General features: G+C 38.5%; 2 protein-coding genes across 8 annotated transcripts in view; one reads left to right on the forward strand and one right to left on the reverse strand.

The window, feature by feature from the left end:
• ENKUR (enkurin, TRPC channel interacting protein) overlaps nucleotides 1–8,137 on the reverse strand; it is a 31,452-nt gene extending 23,315 nt beyond the window's left edge. Inside the window, exon 1 of the mRNA XM_008002558.3 lies at nucleotides 7,772–8,137. Coding sequence (XP_008000749.1) covers nucleotides 7,772–7,848 — 77 coding nt within the window. The 5' untranslated portion in view covers nucleotides 7,849–8,137. The remainder of the gene's footprint in view (nucleotides 1–7,771) is intronic.
• A 291-nt stretch (nucleotides 8,138–8,428) lies between these two features.
• Nucleotides 8,429–17,388, forward strand: THNSL1 (threonine synthase like 1). Of its 7 annotated transcripts, none has more exons than XM_008002548.3 (3): nucleotides 8,525–8,679; nucleotides 13,601–13,767; nucleotides 15,046–17,388. In XM_008002548.3, exon 3 carries the CDS (start codon nucleotides 15,094–15,096, stop codon nucleotides 17,323–17,325), a length of 2,232 nt encoding a protein of 743 aa, XP_008000739.2. In that variant the 5' UTR covers nucleotides 8,525–8,679; nucleotides 13,601–13,767; nucleotides 15,046–15,093; the 3' UTR covers nucleotides 17,326–17,388. The 7 variants fall into 7 exon arrangements, with proteins under 7 accessions (XP_008000746.2, XP_008000745.2, XP_008000739.2 ...); XM_008002553.3 differs by having other exon boundaries at nucleotides 13,601–13,662; XM_008002550.3 differs by having other exon boundaries at nucleotides 8,527–8,582.
• Nucleotides 17,389–20,104: the final 2,716 nt, after the last annotated feature.

Raw genomic sequence — 20,104 nt, forward strand, 5'->3', positions numbered from 1 at the left:
ATCATACATGGAATATCAAAAGACTATGTAGTTAATGTATTCATCTACATCTGTGCTGTGTAATACAGCCACATGTGGATATTGAGCACTTGAAATGTGGCTGGTGCCACATGCTGAAATCACAGTATTTTAGATATATTGCATTAAATAAACTACATAACGTAAATTTTTCCTGTTATTTCTACTTTTAAAAGTGACTATTAGAAACATTTAAATTACATATATGATTCTCATTACATTTCTGTTATACTGTGCTGATCTAGATAGCAGGAAAATCTATCCTTGAATTAAACTATATAGTCAGATAGCTGCACACCCAGAGTACAACACATTGCTGTCTCCAAAACTGCTTTGGTTAAGTTATGTTATCGTACTGGGATACTGATATATAATGAGGGCAATATTAGACTTATGAAACTCAGTACATTTAGTGTAAAAGTGCGGCTGAAATCTTTATTATATTACACACATGGTCTCCTCTCTCCATGAATCCTGGCGGAAGTGTATTTGTGGCAGCACACCAAGAACATGTGTGCTCCTCTTTGGCTACTGCTTTGCTTTTGTCTTCGGACAATGTGACTTAGAGTGTAATTGAATTTTAAAGAAGCATGGGAAGCATCTTTCTTCCTTTGTGGGCTGGCTGCTTAACTAATAGAGTCAAATTTGTTTCAGACTTTAAGCAAATGTACATGATTTTAAAGCGTACATTTCATGTAGGTCCTCATTTGTAGCTTTACTATTCTATCATAAATTTCCCACTTGCTTTGATAGCCTCATCAAAAACACTTATTTTATTAGAACAAGGTTGTGTATAAACACCAAATAGTAGCTGATATACAATAAGTTATCAAAAATTAAACAATTATAGATGTTACTGAAACAAAAAAGACTCAGTTTGTTTAATTGACTCAGGCTAAAAGACTGTGCAAACCAATTAAAGTTATGAGCTTTGGTTTTAGATTTGTGTCTCCATCTCAGCTCTTGTTCTTCATCATTGCCTCAACTTCTGGGCCGGAGATTTTTCTTCTGTAACAAGGGGATACTACTACATATCCCATAAGATTCTTGTGAAAAGAGCAATAACTGGCATATTTTAAATTCTAATACATTGAACATATTGCTATTAATAGTAATAGTATTCTTGTGGTTATGATTATTATTGGATATCCATCCTGATAAAATGTTTTAACCCTTTACTTGATTTTACCTGTGTCCTGGAAGACACAGTCTTATTCTGTAAAAATTTGAGTCATCATGTCTAGGTGGTTATAACAGACTGACATATTTCCCTGATCTGCAAAAGTGAATTCTCATATACAATATATTGTTAGTATTGCTTAAGATATTAAACCTTATTCTGTAACGGAATAATCTAAAAAAATGAGTCTAACATTCACAAAAGCTCACTTACACATTTCCTTGGCAACTGATTTTAAGAAATATTGTTGTCATATTTTCTTCTCTCAACATTTTTGTGTATATATCAAATGCCAGAGAGGTGTGCTAATACCTTTTACCACATGTTATATTATGTATAGGTTTCTAAATTAGAGGCAGTAACTCAAAATATACATTAAGCCAGTAAATGCAGATGGAAGCCACAATGTTCCTTGCTGAAAAAAATTCTGTATCTGGTTGTCTGTCCCCTCATCCATATGCCTGAAGGGAAAGGTGCCTTTTGAATTACCCTGTTAACCACATAGTTTTCCAGGCCTTCAATTCTTCTACATTCTTCAGGTAATTCTATTAATTATAACACATCTTCATTTGTGTGCCTGTGATATATATATGTCTATATAAAACATAATATGAATAAATATAAATATATGAGATACATAAGCATGAGAAGGGCAGTTGGACAAAATGTAAGAGATGAAGAGAAGTATTATTGTGGGTCTGCAGAGACTGCCTAGCCAGATGAAAAACACATTCTAACACTTAAATTCTAACACTAAACACTAAAATAGTTACTAACACTAATCATAATGCTCAGAGACCATATATTGCAGCAATGGAATTTTAGCATAAAATGTCATCATGCCAAACAAAAAGAGACTTTGGAATAGTCTAGACTTTCTTTGAATATAAGTTAATTAAAAGGGTTACTGCTTTCCTTGATTAAATTCTTGGCTGTAATTAGTTAGCAAAGTGGGTAAGACAAGAAACTCTGGATCAAAAGAAAATGACCATGTCACCTAAGAGTTCCTAATAGTCAAGGAACAGATTTCACAGCAAAGTCAGATACACAACCATACTTGAAACAAAGAGACGTTATAAAGACTTCAGAACATATAAGTGTTAACAATATTGACACTGCATAAAGCAGAAGGTAGTCCAAGAAGAATGGGAAGCTCCAAAAATGAAATTCTGATTATGTGTTACAATTAATCACAATGAAAAACAGAACCACGTTAAACAAAAACTAGTGGTGTTCACTGCATTAAATATTCTCATTTTCAAAAAGTATGCATGCAGAAATTCTACACTATAGAGCCTGATGACAATTTCTGTAAGAGTCGTAGAGAGAATTTTTATTACATTCATAGAGAAGCAATGATTGCATAAGGCCATTTGGAGTTTCAGGTCACCACAAACGAAAATCAATTAAAAAATAAGATTATTTGATAAATAGATTAGGGAAATATTTTAGACATAATAATTTGCATGTTGATGTTAGTGGAGAATCTTGTTAAATCCTTGTTGATAAGGTAGAGAAATATGAGTTAATAGGTTCCCTTTGGTGACTGAACACTCAAAAGTATTGCTATCAGCCTAGAGAGAGGTGTCTGGTAGCCTAGTGAAGTATATAGCACTTGCCGTGTGATATGGTTTGGCTGTGTCCCCATCCAAATCTCATCTTGGATTGTAGCTCCCATAATTCCCATATGTTGTGGGAGGGACCCAGTGGGAGGTAAGTGAATCATGGGGGTGGTCTTTCCCATGCTGTTCTTGGGATAGTGAATAAGCCACATAAGATCTGATGGTTTCATAAAGAGGTGTTCCCCTGAACACACTCTCTTCTTGGCCACTATGTAAGATGTGACTTTGTTCCTCCTTCACCTTCTGCCATGATTGTGAGGCCTCCCCAGCCATGTGGAACTGTGAGTCAAACCTCTTTCCTTTATAAATTACCTAGTCTTGGGTATATGCTTATCAGCAGTGTAGGAACAGACTAATAAGAATAAATTGGTACCAGTAGAGTGGCGTGCTGCTATAAAGATATCCAAAAATGTGAAAGCGACTTTGGAACTGGGTAACAGACCAAGGTTGGAACAGTTTGGAGGACTCAGAAGGGGACAGAAAGATGTGGGAACGTTTGGAACTCCCAGAGACTTGTTGAATGGGTTTGACCAGAATGCTGATAGCGATAAGGACAATAAAGTCCAGGTTGAGGTGGTCTCAGATGGAGATGAGGAACTTGTTGAGAACTGGAATAAAGGTGATTCTTGCTATGTTTTAGCAAAGATACTGGTGGCACTTTGCCCCTGCCCTGAAGATTTGTGGAACTTTGAATTTGAGAGAGATGACTTAGGGCATCTGGTGGAAGAAATTTCTAAGTGGCAAAACATTCAAGAGGTGACTTGATTGCTGTTAAAAGCATTCAGTTTTATGTATTCACAAGGATATGGTATGGAATTGGAACTTAAGCTTAAAGGGAAGCAGAGCATAAAAGTTCAGAAAATTTGCAGCCTGATGATGCAATAGAAAAGAAAAACCCATTTTCTGAGGAGAAATTCAAGCCAGCTGCAGAAATTTGCATAAGGAGAAGCCAAATGTTAATAACCAAAACAATGGGGAAAATGTCTCCAGAGCATGTCAGAGGTCTCCACAGCAGCCCTTCCCATTACAGACCCAGAGACCTAGGAGGGAAAAATGGTTTCATGGGCTGGGCCCAGGGCCTTGCTGCTTTGTGCAACCTTGGGACTTGGTGCCCTGAGTCCCAACCATGGCTAAAAGGGGCCAACGTAGAGCTCACACCATTGCTTCAGAGGGTGCGAGCCCCAAGCCTTGGAGGCTTCCACGTGGTGTTGGGACTGCAGGTGCACAGAAGTCAAGAATTGAGGTTTGGAAACCTCCACCTAGATTTCAGAGGATGTATCAAAATATCTGGATATCTAGGCAAAGATGTGCTTCAGAGGCAGAGCCCTCATGGAGAACTTCTGCTAGGGCAGTGTGGAAGGGAAATGTGGGGTTGAAGTCCCCCAATAGAGTCCCCACTGGGGGCACTACCTAGTGGAGCTGTGAGAAGAGGGCCACTGTTCTCCAGACCTCAGAATGATAAATCCACCAAGAGCTTGCACCATGTACCCAGAAGAGCTGCGGACACTCAACGCCAGCCCATGAAAGCAGCCAGCAGGGGGTCTGTACCCTGCAAAGTCATAGGGGCAGAGCTACCCAAGACCATGGGAACCCATCTCTTGCATCAGTGTGACCTGCATGTGACACATGGAGTCAAAGGAAGTCATTTTGGAACTTAAAGGTTTAATGACTGCCCTATTAGAATCTGGACTTGCAAGGAGCCTATAGCCCCTTTGTTTTGGCCAATTTCTGCCATTTTGAATGGTTATATTTACCCAATGTCTGGACCCCCATTGCATCTGGGAAGTACCTAACTTGCTTTTAATTTTACAGGCCCATAGGCAGAAGGGACTTGCCTGGTCTCAAATGAGACTTTGAACTGTGGACTTATGAGTTAATGCTGAAATGATTTAAGACTTTGGGGGACTGTTGGGAAGGCATGATTGGTTTTGAAATGTGAGGACATGAGATTTGGGAGGGGCTGGGGTAGAATGATATGGTTTGGCTGTGTCCCCACGCAAATCTCATCTTGAATTGATGAGATCCCATAATTCCCACATGTCATGGGAGGGACCTGGTAGGAGGTAATTGAATCATGGGGGTGGGTCTTTTCTGTGCTGCTCTCATGATAGTGAATAAGTCTCATGAGATCTGATGGTTTTATAAAGAGGAGTTCCCCTGCACATACTCTCTTGCCTGCCACCATGTAAGATGTGACTTTGCTCCTCCTTTGCCTTCTGCCATGATTGTAAGGCCTCCTCAGTCATGTGGAACTGTGAGTCAATTAAACCTCTTTTTAAATATAAATTACCCAGTCTTGAGTATGTCTTTATTAGCAGTGTGAGAACAGACGAATATACCATGTTCAATGATAGATAAGAGATATAAAAGACATACTTATTAAATTTGCAAATGACACAAAGCTGGGAAGAATGGTTAACAGAATGTATAAAAGATTCAAATTCAAAATGATCTTCATAGATTAATGAGTTGAGATAAAAAGGAATCAGCTACATAATTAGAGGATGGGAGAGACCAACCTTAGTCAAACTCCATACAGGTTATTTCAATGTGAGCCAACAGTTGGACACGACTGTCAAAATGCTTATGGAAGCTTAGGCTGAATGGATGAAAACATTGTGCCAAGAATTATGGAAAAGAGATAATGGTTTCATGGAATGTTCAGACCATAACTAGAATATTGCTTTAAACAAAATGGAAAGAGGGAATGACTGGAGATATTCAATAACTGCAGACATCAATAAAGGGTGATAGGCCAGGCATAGTGGCTCATGCCTATAATCATAGCACTTTGGGAGGCAGAGGTGGGTTGATTACTGGAGGTCAGGAGTTCAAGACTAGCCTGGCCAACATGGTGAAACCCCGTCTCTACTAAACGTACAAAATTAGCCGGGCATGGTAGCAGGGGCCTGTAATCCCAGCTACTTGGGAGGCTGAGGCAGAAGAATCGCTTGAATCCAGGAGGCAGAGGTTGCAGTGAGCCGAGATGGCACTACTGCACTCCAGCCTGGGCAAAAAGAGTGAAACTCTGTCTCAAAGAAAATTAATTAAAAAAAAAAAAAAGGGTGACAGATTTGGTGAAAATCTTAGAAACCATCTTATGCATCATGAGTAACTCAGATTTTGAAAACTGAATCATGACTTCCCATTGACTTTGAGACTTTCATAACTTAAGTCTCAGCCAATAGTTCAACTGCAGAAAAGTGCCCTTCATCCGATTTTGGTCACATACATTCATCTTCTAAGTTCTCAGTTAGTATCTTCATCTCTCGTTAGGGTTTTCAATGATAAATTTTAGTGTTCATATTTCAGTTCCCCAAAAAGACTGTAAACTCTGAGGCGTGGGAGATCAAAAGGCAGGCAGTTGTCAGAATCTTGACAGTGTAAATTGACTTTAACCTAACAGAAATGATTCTTGTGGCATTACATTTGGGTGCCTCTATTTCCTCTCATCACAAATCTTTCTTCTACTCATTTCTTCATAGTAAAACCAAGAAGTCTGTGCTATCACTTCAACAGCACCAAGAACAGATATACTAGTGCAATATTATACACATAATTGGGGCTCCATTAATGCTTGCCAAATGAATAAAGACTGTTCCTATAAATGTTTTCAGAAAAAAAAAAATCATCTAGATGCAGTAAAACTTTTCAATTTGCCAAAGAACAGAGTACCTACTTAACAAAATAACACTCAAATTCAATATTCTATAGAAATACAATCTACCAATGTGTTACAGAGAGGAGGAGTTTTATCTCGTGTAATATGCAGAAATTTGAAACCAAAAGTTGGTTCAACAATAGACAATTTGAACTCTACTCATAAATTCTGCAACCGTGCGATAACTTACTTTATATTCCTCTTTCCAATCTCTAGATTTTGATATGCTGATGGAAAAGTAATAAATATAGTTACTGCTCTGGTTTAAACCAAATATTTAAAGTTGAACAAGCTGCCTACTTGTTGAGCTATTACCCTAATACTGGTAAAAATAATTGACCATTAGATCTAAAAGGGGCCTTGGATATTATCTAGTACATTTATCTCACAGATCAGTAAACCAATGAAACTTTATCCAAGATCACAAAGACAATCGCTAGGCCTGATTTTCAGTCCGACAAGGTGATGGTATACCAACAAGCGTGATGGTAAAAGACAGGAAACATTTCAAGTCCTAGGAGAGCTGAAATTTTCTCCACTACTTTCTTTGCTCCCCACAGATTTAAGTAAGTTCTAAGAAGTCCCTACAGATGGGAGTAACTGAAGTTCTTCCTTTGCACGTTTTTGAGATTTGGAGAATATAAGAGGTTCTAAGACCTATGTAAAATTTCAACTCAATTACATATTTTTTGGTTCATTATCCACCAAGTCTTCCTTCCATTAAACCATTAGATCTGAAAAAGTCCTTAGAAACTGCCTAATAGTAGTAGATATTTCGTTTCACTGATCAAAAACCTGAGGTTCAAGGGCAAATGTAAATTTATATTTCATAAAAATCTTGGGGGAAAAGATAAGTACTATCCCATTAGAGAGGGAGAAGTAGTGCAGTTAGAAATACAACACCGAACTCCTGAAACCAAACATCAAGTATACTTAAACAAGATAACAGAATTGTTATTTTTCTCTTTTCAACAACATGAAACTTCGTGCTATGTTGTATACATATCACATATAATTAAATTACACAATAATCATATGCAGTATTAATAAGAGGTTAAGTGTAATATAATCAAATGGTCATCTCACAGCGCCGGACTGGCCTCTCTGTAAAACTGTTAGATGCTAAATATCTAGATATTTCGACCTTTTCTCTAACAAGTTATCCTCCAAGGCTACTTCATCGAGGCATAAATACATTTTATTATTAAAAATTCCAGTATATGTATGTTTAATTAATACTGACTATTCCCCATTCTTGTTTCAAGTGATGGTCTTTGCTTATCCACATACCTAGGAGGCTGGGGAGGCTCCTTCAAGTCACTGGGTATGAGGTTATAAATGCACTCAGAAGGGCACGTTGGATCCATGGTCACCAAATGACTCCTTAAAAGCTATTCTCAGCTTTTTTCTCCCTGTCCCAGTATCTCTGTCCTTCTTCACTGCTTCCCCTTTCTTTCTTCGCCTTCTCAAGGACCACAGTTTCTCTCCTTCACATCGTCCCCCCTTTGACCCCCTCTTAGCAGTCCTCTCTCAGGAAGAAAACACCCTATGTCTCCCGGGATTGCTAAGCGTCGTTGACTGTGCGGTTGCCGTGGAAACCGTTACTACGCAACGAGGAAGTAGACGGCGGCACAGCAAACCAGGTCTCCCCTTTTTCTGTATCGCCTTCTACTGGAGAAGCTCATTTGGAAGCCACTGTTTTTACGTGCCTTTGAAAGTTAACGGGGTGAAAATGGTGTCCCCTTAAAAACTGTGCTCTTTTCTATCTCCGTGTATCTGGGGAAAAAGAAAAATCCTACTGCAGACACAGAAAAGCGCAGCTGGTGCGCAGGCGTGACACAATAACGTTTTTGGAGCAGGCCCCAATCCCGGTGTGGGCGCAGCGATCGGCTGAGACCACGCGGACGCACGGCCAAGGCCGCCAGCGGGACGAGGAAGGGGAGGAGCCCGAGGAGCTCGGAGTGCTTGGATAGGCTGCAGTGAGACAGGAGGTCACGTGCCCTGCGCTGCTCCGGCGTGGGCGTGGAGCGGAGGTACGCTGGCCGCCGCAGGCATAGGCAGAGTCCACTGCGCGGGGGCGGGACCGGGGAACTAGCCGGAGGTACGGTGCTCCGTCTCCTGTATCGGCTTTAGCGGTTCGTGGAAACTGCTTCCCTATTTCCTTTCATTTTCCCCGTCTTCTCAGTGAGATTTCCTTGGTGAGTTACTGGAGGAGAGAGAAAGGAAAACTAGAAGCCACCCCGCTCCCATCGCATGCCTTTCCCTGTACCGTCCCTTCCCCTTTCCGCTATTCGCTGGTCATCTTAACTCTGCGCGCATTTTTCCTGCCAATTCTGGTCGAGGCCCCTGGGAAACCCGCGCAGCCTTGCCCGCCACCTGTGTGAGTGCGCGCCCGGGGCCCGCGGCCTCCTCCGCCTGCTGCGCTTGCCCTGCCACGCCTGCGCCCGCTACAGCCTCTTGGGCGGCCCTCGGGGTCTGCTCTGCGCCTGCTCTTCCCCCTTCCCCGCCCCCCCCCGCCCCGGTCGGGACCCTTCCTCTAGGTCCTTCTCCAGGAACCAGTGGACCTGCTCTTTGTAAATGAGCATCCTAAACTGAGAGGAGAGCCTTTTAAGTGGGCCTTTACGTTTTTGTCCAGTTTTTGGCGTCCCATGTTGAAAATTGTCTTCTGAGAAGCGGTTTTATTCCTTTTTGCTCCACCTAGTCACCCGTAAATCTACGCACATAGGGCTGCCGTAGGAAAGTCATGTAGACGCTTTTACCTGAGTGTTTAAAAGACATTTTGGTAATAGGATTTGGGGAGGAAGATGGATGGCTCTGAGCCACCCGTACAGAGGCTACTCTGCCCGAAGGAAATAAAGCTTCCCGGAGAGGAGAGAAAACACAGGAGTTTGGGTTTCTCACTGCCTGGTTGCCTGGTGGAGACATTGAAACAACACAATGGCCCGGTGAACCTTTTAGTTTGTATAAAAAGGCTTTACTGAATGTGGAGATCCTTATTTTGGGCTTACTGAATTGCACTAGATAAGAATACAGTAAGGTTTTTTTTTTTTTGTATACAGTTGGTTTTAATTTTTATCCCAGACGCTTAGGGAAAATTCTCTAGATTTCTTCACATCAGATTGTCTTCCAAAACATTTTAGATAGATAGATCTATAGATGTATATTTAGATCTGGATCTAAATCTATATCACTTTGTCCTTTTCGCCCTTGAGTATTTTATGTTTGGGGTTTCTGTTTTAGCAAGTATAGAGAAAAATTTTGGCGGGAAACTTCCTGTATTTACGAAGATTCAAACCAAGGACTCATAGAATAATAACACCATTAGCCAAGTGGATAGTCATCGACTAAAGTTTATAAATTTTCTAATTAGAAGGAACACCTTGAGACTATTTGTGTTAATCAGTTCCTGAAATAGCAAGTAAGGGCAAAACATGATTTCTGCAGTTAGCACCAACTGGCCTTAGGTAGCCTTGATGTTCTGGGGTTATTGAAATAAAATAATTTCCCTGATGTCTGTATATTTATTATGCTTTAAAAAATGCTAAACAATTTGTGCTAGACCTCACTGTAGTATGGTTAGTGTACAGTCATGAGCAGGTTGTTAAATCATTTGGAAAAGAACTTTTCTTTTTTCTTAGACATTTGATCTGCAATTCTGCTTGCCTTTCGAAAGTGTGTTTAAGCAAAATTATTTCTAGTTTTTATAATTCTCTTGAAGTGACAGTTCAAAAAAAATGCCTGTGTCCACCTCATGTCCACGGGCGATTAACTGTTATATACCCATAGGGATGAACAAACTATCTGTAACGGGATAGACAGTAAATATTTCAGGCCTTTGCAGGCCAAGTGGTTATGTTGCAACTACTCACTTTTGCCACTGTAGCTCAAAAGCAGCCAAAGACAATACTGAACCAATGAACAAATGTATGAGCACATGAATGGTTGAAGTTGTGCTTCAGTGAAACTTGATTTATAAAAACGATAGTGGGCCAGATTTAGCCTGTGGATTCTAGTTTGCACAGATTCTAGATCCCCATATATTGGTGTGCCTGTCGTGTACACAAACCCATGAGGGGTTTTTTTGCGAAGGCTTATTTTTATCTATTTAAATGAATAAAATGGGTGTAGATGAGGATATAAGACAATTGGAAGGTAAATAAACCCTTTATAAAGACAGGGTCTTTATAATTCTCAAAGTTACAGAATTGTGGATACTTAAGATTTTTCAGTTAAATATTTGAGATCATTAAGAACGTGTCTAACAGCAGAAGTCTAACGGCAGAAAAGGCTTAGCTTTGATAGTAATATAAAGACTTAAGTGATGAACTTGCAAAGTTAATTGTTTTGGTTGTAAGATCCTTGTGATTACAGAACCATACTAGATTGTGTGGTCCTTCCACCCTCACCTCTATTTCATGGCAAGTGGGAGGCCCTCTGAAAGAAGGGTTTGAGAGAATTTTTGATTAGAAGTCAGAAGCAGTAGAGCTTAACCTCCTTTTGGCTAGTTTGTGTCCCGATACACAGTTGGATCTCCATATCTGTGAATTTCCCATTCTTAGATTCAACTAACTACAGATTGAAAATATTTTAATATTTTGGTTGGGCACAGTGGCTTATATCTGCAATCCTAGCACTTTTCAAAGGCCAAGGCAGGAAGATTGCTTGAGCCCAGGAATTGGAAACCAGCCTGGGCAACATGGCGAAACTCCTCTCTACAAAAAGTACTAAAATTAGCTGGGTGTATTGGTGCGTGCCTGTAGTCCCAGCTACTTGTGAGGCTGCGATGGGACGATTGCTTGAGCCTAGGAGGTCAAGGCTGTAGTGAGCCAAGATTGTGCCACTGCACTCCAGCCTGGGCAACAGAGTGGGAACCTGTCTGAAAAACAAAAACACGAAAATAATGGAACAGTAAAAATACCACAAATAAAAAAGCAAATTAGTATACCAGCTCTGTACGTAGCATTTGCATTGTGTTACTTATTATAAGTTATTCAGAGATAATTTGAGGTATACAGGAGGATGTACACAGGTTGTATGCAAATACTACACCATTTTATATAAAGGACTTGCACATCTGCAGATTTTTCTCTGAAGCCCGTCCTGTTAACCACTAATTATCCAATATCTCTCTCAATGCTTAATCCAAATAATTATTAAACACATTAAAGAGAAGAGTAGCAAGACCGAAAGCCTTGGAGTGCACTACCAGAAATTTCCCTCTATTCAACAGAACCATTTTTTATGATCATTCAACAATATCCTCAAATCCTTTTTTCCATTTCTCCGTGAATTGAACAAATATTTAGCGAACCATGGATAATGCTTTGGTGAAGTCCATATATATGCCTTCTATGTATGTTCCTGACTGGCCATTGCAGCAGGCATTCTCAAAAAGAAAATGAGGATGTCTTTTCCTCATTTGGTTTGTTAAAAAATGTTGAGCCCCTAAAATCAATTTGTGGTTAAATGTTACAAAATAAAATGTAGTATGTATCTTAAAATAGAATATATCTTTATTGTTCTTTAGAAATAATATAGTACTTAACTGCCTTCTAGTCTAAGGAACATGTTTTTGGGAAATATTGATACAGAATTTACAAATTGAACTGTCATAATTTTTAAAAAATATATATGTCTACCCCAAAGTCTTGAAAAAGGGAAGTGAAGTAAAATTTAAAAACGAGAGGGTAGAGGGGAACTAATATATAGGAAAAGTAAGATTTCAAAACATAAGGTGAAGGTAACATAATGTTTGCTTTACAATCTACTTTTAATGAAGTTGATGTTAGGCATGGTAGCAAGCAACATAAAGCAGAAGAAAAGATGAAAGATTTACTGGGCCGGTGTGGTGGCTCATGCCTGTAATCCCAGCATTTTGGGAGGCCAAGGTGGGAGGATTGTTTGAGTTCAGGAGTTCAAGAGCAGTCTGGGCAACATGCTGAAACCCTGTCTCTACAAAACCTGCAAAAATTAGCTGGGTGTGGTGGTGCACACCTGGTGGGAGGATGACCTGAGCCCAAGAGGTTGAGGCTACAGTGAACTGAGATCATGCCACTGCACTCCAGCCTGGGTGACAGTGGAAGACCCTTTCTCAAAAGCAAAAACAAAAACAAACAAAAAAAATTACTGCACTTGAAAACCAGCTACTCTCTTATATACAATTATTACTGATACTGATACCAGAAAGTTATGTATTGCAAACTCAAAAAAAAAGAGACTGTGATGTTACAAGCAAAAGCTTCCTGAATAGGAGGTTAATCAAACTGTTTTATATAAGTGCCCTAAAAGCAGCTTGTGCTTTTAAAGTCCAGTACCAGAATACCGTTTAATAAAATAAATTGATGTTATGATTCAAGTATATAATTCTTTCTGGTCCCTGGTTTACTTCAGGGAAAGGATTAAACTGTGTGTGGCAAAACAGTTCTTGATTCATGGTTGAATCAAGAATACCACTGTATTCTCTGAAGGTTTATAAACCAAGCCATAAAAAAAAAAAAATGCACGTTGCCTTGTACCTACGTATTTGGATTTAATTTATATATTCCTAGCTCATTGTCAGTGAGTGACAATGATTAATCTTACTGTAAATATTTTGTGCTAACCACTATGATATGTGCTTTGATTTTATTATAGAGACACTTATATAGCTAAGAGAGAGCTTTTTGTGGCAAGAGTTTTATTTGGGCTTTTTATAGTGGATATTATTACATATGAATATATAGTGATTTTGATAGATAATACAGCCTAAAAAACAATTCAGACACTAATTTCATAGCTGTAGTCCACTGATTTTTTTTCCCCTCTGATCATTATACAGCCAAATCATTAAAATTCCAGGTATCCTTCTGAAAGGTTTTGTATTTGTTGTTATTTGGTTTTTTATTGCTTGATGGTAGAAATTCCTTCAGTACTGTTTAGTGAAATTATTTTTATAATGAGACACACATGTTTAAAAACGGTATCTTAATCTAATAATAGAGTTGGGGAAGCATGAAAAGGGTCAACTTTTCTGTATTTTTAAAATTGCAGATGAGCTTTTCAAATAATAGACTAGTCTATGTGTAGAATTTTATGATACTGTATACAGTTATAATTTACTTAAAATTTTTTCCATTATAGACTCCACATTTTGCAAAGATCAGTTTTGCCTCAGAGTCAACCAACTCTTCAGATTGGTTCTGGTGTGTATTGTGTTTACAAGTCAGTGGAAATTAAGCACAGCACATACAAATTGAAAAGTCAAATAAGGAAATGAATTACTTCCCTTGACGGCTCTAATTTTACTTGTAAGTTAAATTCAGAGTTAGCTTAAAATCATTTAAATGTTTAATTACAAAACAGAGTTTAAGTAGCATAGAAAGTCAGTATTACATGATTAAAAGTTTTCAGCACATACTTAAACATATGATCTAGTATTTAATATGTTTTAGTTGCATATTGGTTCTACCAGAGAACACGTGATAAGCCCCACTATGTGTCTGTGACATTACTCCAGGCAGTTTACATGAACACTGCAGAGGTATTATATTGCATTTTACATAAGCCAAAGACTTGACTTCTCTGGCATACATTTTTGTTTTAATGGTGAGTATATTTCCAAAGACAAGGACTTGGTCAATATGGGAAATTATAGAGCTTCTTTGGATGCCAGAATAATTGTTTTCTCTCATCATTGGAAACATTCCTGAGGTTCTTGGCTATCGCCCTGGGCCTGGAAATTGAGTTAAATCTCTCCACTGAAGATTATAGGATTAGAAACAAAAACGATGGTTCCTTGCAGATAAGGTTATATGTAGCCTTTGACCTTATTGCTGATTATTAATTTTTCTTAACTATTTGTATAATAGTATACCTTTCACTTTGGCTCTTTTTAAAGCCTTCAGTATGAATGATATGTCACAATGATTCTTAATATGCGTGTAAAAGGCACATAAGAAAGAAAATATCATACCTTTGTTCTCTAGTTTGGAAAACTAAGCATTTTATAAGCAAATATGTTCTTTTATTCTAGTTTCCTGTTATGAATTCTGTAAGAAATTTATGAGTAATATAGTCTATCACGATGTTCATATAACTGAAGAGAAATTAAATATAAAGAATATTATTCAACTTTTGTGAATTACAAGTAGATAGCACTCCAACTCCAAATCATCTTTATATATGATATAAACCGATAAACCATGAAATAATTTCCATTAAAAGATCTCAATACGAAAAGAAATAGTAATTTGATTTAGTATATATACACTTCTAAAAGCATCTACAATCTGGCACTTCGTGAATACAAGTTTCTGTTGTTTATAGTTACAAATTTTGTCAAAGTTTTGATTTTTTAGTGTCTTGAGATTTTAAAAGATATCATTAAGAAGGATAATATGCAATATATAAGAATTTGGGTTGGAATACTTTTTTTAAAATTCCATAAGTTTGGCAGATTTTTAAACAGTTTATGTACCATGGGCATGGTTATATTCAATCCTGTTGAGATTTTAACAATCTACTGAAATTAGTAACCAAATTATCTTTTGTTGTTTGTTTGTTTGTTTGTTTTGTGTTTTGAAAAGGGCTAAAGCCCATTTTTAGGTTGGTGTGGGCAGAAAAGTGAAAAGAGAATGTTCCACTTTAACCGATGTCAGCGTCTGAAAAAGATAACACAGAAATGTTTTTCTAGTATACATGTTAAAATGGATAAACACGCACAGCGATTTCTTTCAAGAACCTTTGCACTTGCGGAATTAAGGAAGTCATGGTATTCCACCCACTCTCTTGTTGGAGACAAAAATATTATCCTGATGGGACCTCCTGGTGCTGGGAAAACAACAGTAGGCAGAATAATAGGTCAGAAACTAGGTTGTTGTGTCATAGATGTAGATGATGATATCCTTGAAAAAACCTGGAATATGAGTGTGTCTGAAAAATTACAGGATGTTGGTAATGAGCAATTTTTAGAAGAGGAAGGAAAAGCTGTGTTAAACTTCTCTGCATCTGGAAGTGTGATTTCCCTTACTGGGTCCAATCCAATGCATGATGCTAGCATGTGGCATCTGAAGAAAAATGGAGTAATTGTATACCTGGATGTACCTCTACTAGATCTAATTCATCGTCTGAAATTAATGAAGATAGATAGGATTGTAGGTCGGAATTCTGGAACATCTATGAAAGACTTACTTAAATTTAGAAGACAGTATTATAAGAAGTGGTATGATGCTCGTGTTTTCTGTGAAAGTGGGGCTTCCCCAGAGGAGGTAGCTGACAAAGTGCTGAATGCAATTAAAAGATACCAAGATGTGGACTCGGAAACATTCATTTCAACAAGACACGTTTGGCCTAAAGACTGTGAACAGAAGGTTTCAGCAAAATTTTTTAGTGAAGCTGTAATTGAGGGGTTGGCTTCTGATGGTGGACTCTTTGTTCCTGCGAAGGAGTTTCCAAAATTAAGCTGTGGGGAGTGGAAAAGCCTAGTAGGAGCAACGTACATAGAAAGAGCACAGATACTGTTGGAAAGATGTATCCATCCTGCAGACATACCTGCTGCCAGGTTGGGAGAAATGATTGAAACTGCTTATGGGGAAAACTTTGCCTGCTCAAAAATTGCTCCTGTCAGGCACCTTTCAGGCAACCAGTTCATCCTGGAGTTATTTCATGGACCAACAGGATCATTTAAAGATTTGTCTTTACAGCTTATGCCTCATATTTTTGCACACTGTATCCCACCAAGTTGCAATTATATGATACTTGTAGCTACTTCAGGAGACACAGGGAGTGCAGTCTTAAATGGTTTTAGTCGTCTTAATAAGAATGATAAGCAAAGGATAGCTGTGGTCACATTTTTTCCTGAGAATGGAGTAAGTGATTTTCAAAAAGCACAAATAATTGGCAGTCAGAGAGAAAATGGATGGGCAGTGGGTGTTGAGTCAGATTTTGATTTTTGCCAGACAGCTATAAAAAGAATTTTTAACGATTCTGATTTTACTGGCTTTCTTACTGTGGAATATGGAACAATTTTAAGTTCGGCTAATTCCATAAACTGGGGCCGACTACTTCCGCAGGTAGTTTATCATGCTTCCGCATATCTCGATCTTGTTAGTCAAGGATTTATTTCTTTTGGAAGCCCAGTCGATGTCTGTATTCCCACAGGAAACTTTGGTAACATATTAGCAGCAGTGTATGCCAAAATGATGGGAATCCCAATTCGAAAATTTATCTGTGCCTCTAATCAGAACCGTGTTTTGACTGATTTTATAAAAACAGGACATTATGATCTAAGGGAAAGAAAATTAGCACAGACTTTTTCACCGTCGATAGATATTCTCAAATCTTCAAACCTAGAACGACATTTACACTTGATGGCTAATAAAGATGGACAACTAATGACAGAATTATTTAATCAATTAGAAAGTCAGCATCACTTCCAGATAGAAAAGGTTCTAGTTGAGAAACTTCAGCAGGATTTTGTAGCTGACTGGTGCTCTGAGGGAGAGTGCCTAGCAGCTATTAACTCCACCTATAATACTTCAGGGTATATTTTGGATCCACACACTGCTGTTGCAAAAGTGGTTGCAGATAGGGTGCAAGACAAAACTTGCCCTGTGATTGTCTCATCTACAGCCCATTACTCAAAGTTTGCACCTGCTATCATGCAGGCTTTAAAGATTAAAGAAATCAATGAGACTTCATCAAGTCAGCTGTATTTACTGGGTTCATACAATGCATTACCTCCACTGCATGAGGCTTTATTAGAGAGAACAAAACAACAAGAGAAGATGGAGTACCAGGTCTGTGCAGCTGATGTGAATGTCTTGAAGAGTCATGTGGAAAAACTTATCCAAAATCAATTCATATGAAAGCTTTCAGAGTAAATTTTTTTTTCTGGCTATAAGCATGCAATAATAAATCTCAAACACTGATTTGGAGTACAGTAGCATTTTTTCTTTTATGTAAATATCTCTATATCTGTTTGGAATTTCAATAGTCTGATCTCTAGGGCTGACATTAGACCTCATGGCACCTCCTCAGATCTTTAATCTAGAAGTGACAAAAGGTAACACAGTGCACGGACCTTTGAACTGTCATGCTTTGCCTTGTGCTCACGTGGGGTGTATCAGTTTCCACTCGCACACTCTCACTGTTATATGGGCCAAAACGTCTGCTATACTATTTGGCAATTAAAATATTTAAGCCCAGTTTTCAGGTACTACATCTGTAATTAGTGAATAGTTCTCTGTTGATTAGAAAGTTAATTTACCACTCAAAATGGCTAACTTGAATGGAGGAAGTAGTAAACTCTTCTATTAGGATTAAGGCCAGTGTTTTGTTTTGTTTTGTTTTTGTTTGGCACAGTTTCAGCTCACTGCAACCTCCACCTCTCAGGTTCAAGTGTTTCTCCTGCCTCAGCCTCCCAAGTAGCTGGGATTACAGGCATGCACCACCACGCATGAATAATTTTTTTGTTTTTCGTAGAGATGGGGTTTCGCCAAGTTTTCCAGGCTGGTCTTGAATGCCTGACCTCAGGTGATCCACCCACCTCGGCCTCCCAAAGTGCTAGGATTACTGGGGTGAGCCTCTGTACCTGACTATGGCCAGTGTTTTTAACCCTCCTCAAATTCCATTTTGTACTACAACTAATGTGTTTCTCACACTGTCCAAATTAAATATGTACTCTGTCCTTCGCTGTCTTTTGGATGTTTATGGTTAGGGTGGTGATGTTTGAAAATCAAGACATAACTGAAGTCCAGGATGAAACAGCAGAACTATTTAGAAGTGAATACAGAAATAAAGTGAATACAGAAATAATAAGTGAATACAGAAAGAAGTGATCTATTTCAAGAGGAAAGTTTTCCAAAATTAAGAGTACTTGAGTAGTCTCAATAGGAGGGTATTTGTAGACAGCAGTTTCACTATATTATTTGGAGTCAATTCTTATGTAATTTGTTGTTTCTTCAGTGAACATTTTATTTTTCTGGCAGCTGAAACTGCACACAACTGATACATGTATTTAATTTGTATTCCTTTGTCGTAGTACCTTTTAACCATGATTTATGTTTGTGAATTTACTGTATGTTTTCTTTCTGAATTAAAGATTGTCAAGACCAATTAGTGTAATGGACTACTGTCAACCACAAGATGGCATTCCTAACATAATTTGTCTTTGATAACATTCAGTTTCATATTCTGGGAGAACAATCTCCAAGGAGAAATATATTGAAAGTTGTAATGAAGAAAACATTTTAATAGTTTAATAAACAAGAGAAATTTGTTTTAAATTTTTTAAAAAAATTAAACCAATTGTATATTAGCACCAGATCTCTGGCTTAGCTTCTAAAAAGGAGGTTCTAAAACCAAAAATTGAAAATCAGGAGCAGTTACAGGAAAAAAAATGGAAGATTCAAAGTTCCGTTTATTCATGTGTATCTTTATTATTTTATCATTTACTTTTAAGGATATTTCAGTAGATGATATATTTAGAAACTGCATCTAAATATTCACCATACATAAGAATGCATTATTTTGCTGTGTGTGGTGGCTCACTCTTGTAATCTCAGCACTTTGGGAGGCCGAGGCAGGCAGATCACCTGAAGTCAGGAGTTCAAGACCAGCCTGACCAACATGGAGAAACTCTGTCTCTACTAAAAATGCAAAATTAGCCAGGCATGGCGGTGCATGCCTGTAGTCCCAGCTACTCAGGAGGCTGAGGCTGGAGAATCACTTGAACCTGGGAGATGCAGGTTGCCATTGAGCAGAGATCACGCCATTGCACTCCAGCCTGGGCAACAAGAGCAAAACTCCATCTCAAAAAAAAAAAAAAAAAATTATTTTTCTGAGAGTAAGAGGAACAGTGTTTTAAAAAGACATGATTTCTGGCTGGGTACAGTGGCTCATGCCTGTAATCCCAGCACTTTGGGAGGTCTAGGAGGGCGGATCACCTGAGGCCAGGAATTCAAGATCAGCATGGTGTAACCCCATCTCTATGAAAAATACAAAAAATTAGCTGGACATGGTGGTGCACACCTGTAGTCCCAGCTACTCAGGAGGCTGGGACACAAAAATCGCTTGAACCCACGAGGCAGAGGTTGCAGTGAGCCTAGATCACACCATGCACTCCAACCTAGGCAAGAGAGCAAGACTCAGCCTCAAAAAAATGAAGACATGATTTCTGCCTTCAGTAACTGTAGTTAACAAAACAACGCAAAAATTGAATCATGTACAAGCAAAAAAGTTACTGCAAGATGGTGTGTCAAATGAAAAATGAATGATACAGCTAAGTGCTGTAAGATTGAAGAGGAAAGGATTACTATGGGATAATTAAAAAAGGTTTCACAAAGGACATAGAATCTAAGATGAGTCTAGAAGGATGGGAAGATTTTCTAAATGAAAAGGAATGGGGAAAGCATTCTAGCAGAGGCAGGAGAAACAGGGAAGATGAAATGCCCAAGAGTTCACGTGTATTTGTTTGTGGACAGCACATTCTCTTACTGGCCAAAACAGTTATTTCATGTCTTTTTCTGAAAACCAACTCTGGCCTTTCACTCTCAGCTAATAACTTTGCTTCATTCTAGAGGAACAAGTGACCATACATAACATACCTCAGGCTCCCCATAATCAAGTGTATATGTTTGCTGCACA

Source organism: Chlorocebus sabaeus, chromosome 9, assembly GCF_047675955.1.
Source record: "Chlorocebus sabaeus isolate Y175 chromosome 9, mChlSab1.0.hap1, whole genome shotgun sequence".
NCBI classification, from domain to species: Eukaryota; Metazoa; Chordata; class Mammalia; order Primates; family Cercopithecidae; genus Chlorocebus; species Chlorocebus sabaeus.